General features: G+C 46.4%; 1 protein-coding gene across 1 annotated transcript; it reads left to right on the plus strand.

Annotated features, from left to right (window-relative positions):
- Positions 1–214: 214 nt before the first annotated feature.
- SARC_15053 (hypothetical protein) lies at positions 215–1,190 on the plus strand (the record flags this gene model as incomplete). The annotated part of the gene is made up of 1 exon (XM_014290814.1): positions 215–1,190. A coding segment is annotated over one exon (976 nt), but the record flags the coding sequence as incomplete, so codon positions are not given.
- Positions 1,191–1,937: the final 747 nt, after the last annotated feature.

Consider the following 1,937-nt stretch of genomic DNA (forward strand, 5'->3'; position numbering starts at 1 on the left):
TATATATATATATATATATATATATATATATATATATATATACCACACACACACACACACATATATATATATATATATATATATATACGTGTGTGTGTATGTGTGTTTGTATGTGTGTGAACGTCGGCTCATATGCTTGAAGCACACAGGAAGTAAAATAACATACCTTTATCTTCCACCGGCATGCAGCGACCGTTACGAAGCGAATGCTCGAATGCGGAGCGTTACTACCGAGATAGATAGAGACGCTGAAGTAGATCTATACAGTCCACGCATGACGTGTGTAGATGTGAATGTGAACGTACCTACACAGCCACATGAACACGAAGTACAGGCAATGAATACTACAGGCTCTTTAAATGCAACTGAAAGCGCCGGAGGAGATACGAACAATGGGCGGCAAAGGGATGACCCTGCCAAGACATCCGTGCGAATACGAAGCGAGAGTTATCATGAGACGACAAGGGTTGCGTCTGGTAATGGAGCTGACTATATGCGCACGAATGGCGGACAAAAACACACAGGCACTGGTCATAGAGACGAACACGCACCCGCGGACGATATCAGAGGGCAGGCACAGGATGAGACGAATCTACGCCCCCGAGAAGCACAACATGGACACAGGGCCGCTGCCGCACCTGTGCTACGTCATGCACGGGCGAGCGATATGCAGGATACGGGACAGGCTCAGGCGGATGCAGCACACATACGCACACACACACACGTACACGTACACGAACACGAGACAGACCGATCCCTGATCCGAAGGCACCGGCGTGACAACAGCCAAACGGGCAATTTGGAGGATGTTAAGACAGACACTTTGGGTGTGGACACTCACACACCTACGCACACGGGCGGGTGTATCAGTGTCAGTGCGCGGGAGGGTGTGCTGTGGGTGAGCTGTGAGGGGTGGATGGAGGTGGATGGGGATGTGGGCAAGGTGGTAGGTAGGCACACTGGTGGAAATCCACGGAGAGTGTCTACAGAGGCAGGCACACAGGATACCCGTGTGCATGCATACGGACACGCTCGCAACCGTGCAGCTGAAGCTGAGCACACGGAGGGGGTTGACAGTGCGAGCCAATGCCAGGCACAGATGCGCTCGTGCGTGTTGGAGGCCACGTGTGACGGCTGTGGTGTGTGCGGTGGAGCGGGAGCGTCGTGTGCTGCCATGTGCGACGATGAAGGTAGGTATAAATCAATCAGGCTGTTTGTGTTCTATTTATAATCAGCCTGTTTGTGTTCTATTTTTAAATCAGTCTGTTTGTGTTCAATTTATAAATCAGTCTGTTTGTGTTCTATTTATATATCAGTATGTTTGTGTTCTATTATAGGGTAGATCGGTATTTGTGAGGGCTTGGCCATGAGGTGTGTGGTTATCCTGGCCAGTGCCAGGCCGAGATTTGCGCCTGTGTGCTTGAGGTTACGCCTGTCCGCTCTGGTCTGTGCGTAAAGCAAGCGCTTTGTGGTTTAATGTCTGCGGCAATGTAGGTAGTATTTGCCGAAGCTGTCGTATTGTAGTAAATAGACACGTGCATATATATATGTGTGTGTACGTATTGTAGTGAACCTGTACGGAGGTAGGTAGGATTGTGGGCTGTATGTGGGTACGTACAGTGTGTATACTTATACACATGTACATCGTTTGAGCTATGATGTATATGCATACACACGATATATATATATGATATACATAGCTGTTTTCATTTCCAGACTTCGCGGCATGGGTGTGCGGAGGTTGGCACAAGCTGCATATTGTAGTTGTCACGTCTCTCATTCGAAGATATGCTACTTGCTTCAGTTGTAGATACTGTGCCATTTTTTTTTACTACGCCAAATACTACTCATCAGAACACCTATTATATATATATATATATATTTATATATATATGTCAATACATATATATATATTTATATAAATAGTTTATATATAT

Source organism: Sphaeroforma arctica, assembly GCF_001186125.1.
Source record: "Sphaeroforma arctica JP610 unplaced genomic scaffold supercont1.5539, whole genome shotgun sequence".
In the NCBI taxonomy this organism is placed as follows: domain Eukaryota; class Ichthyosporea; order Ichthyophonida; genus Sphaeroforma; species Sphaeroforma arctica.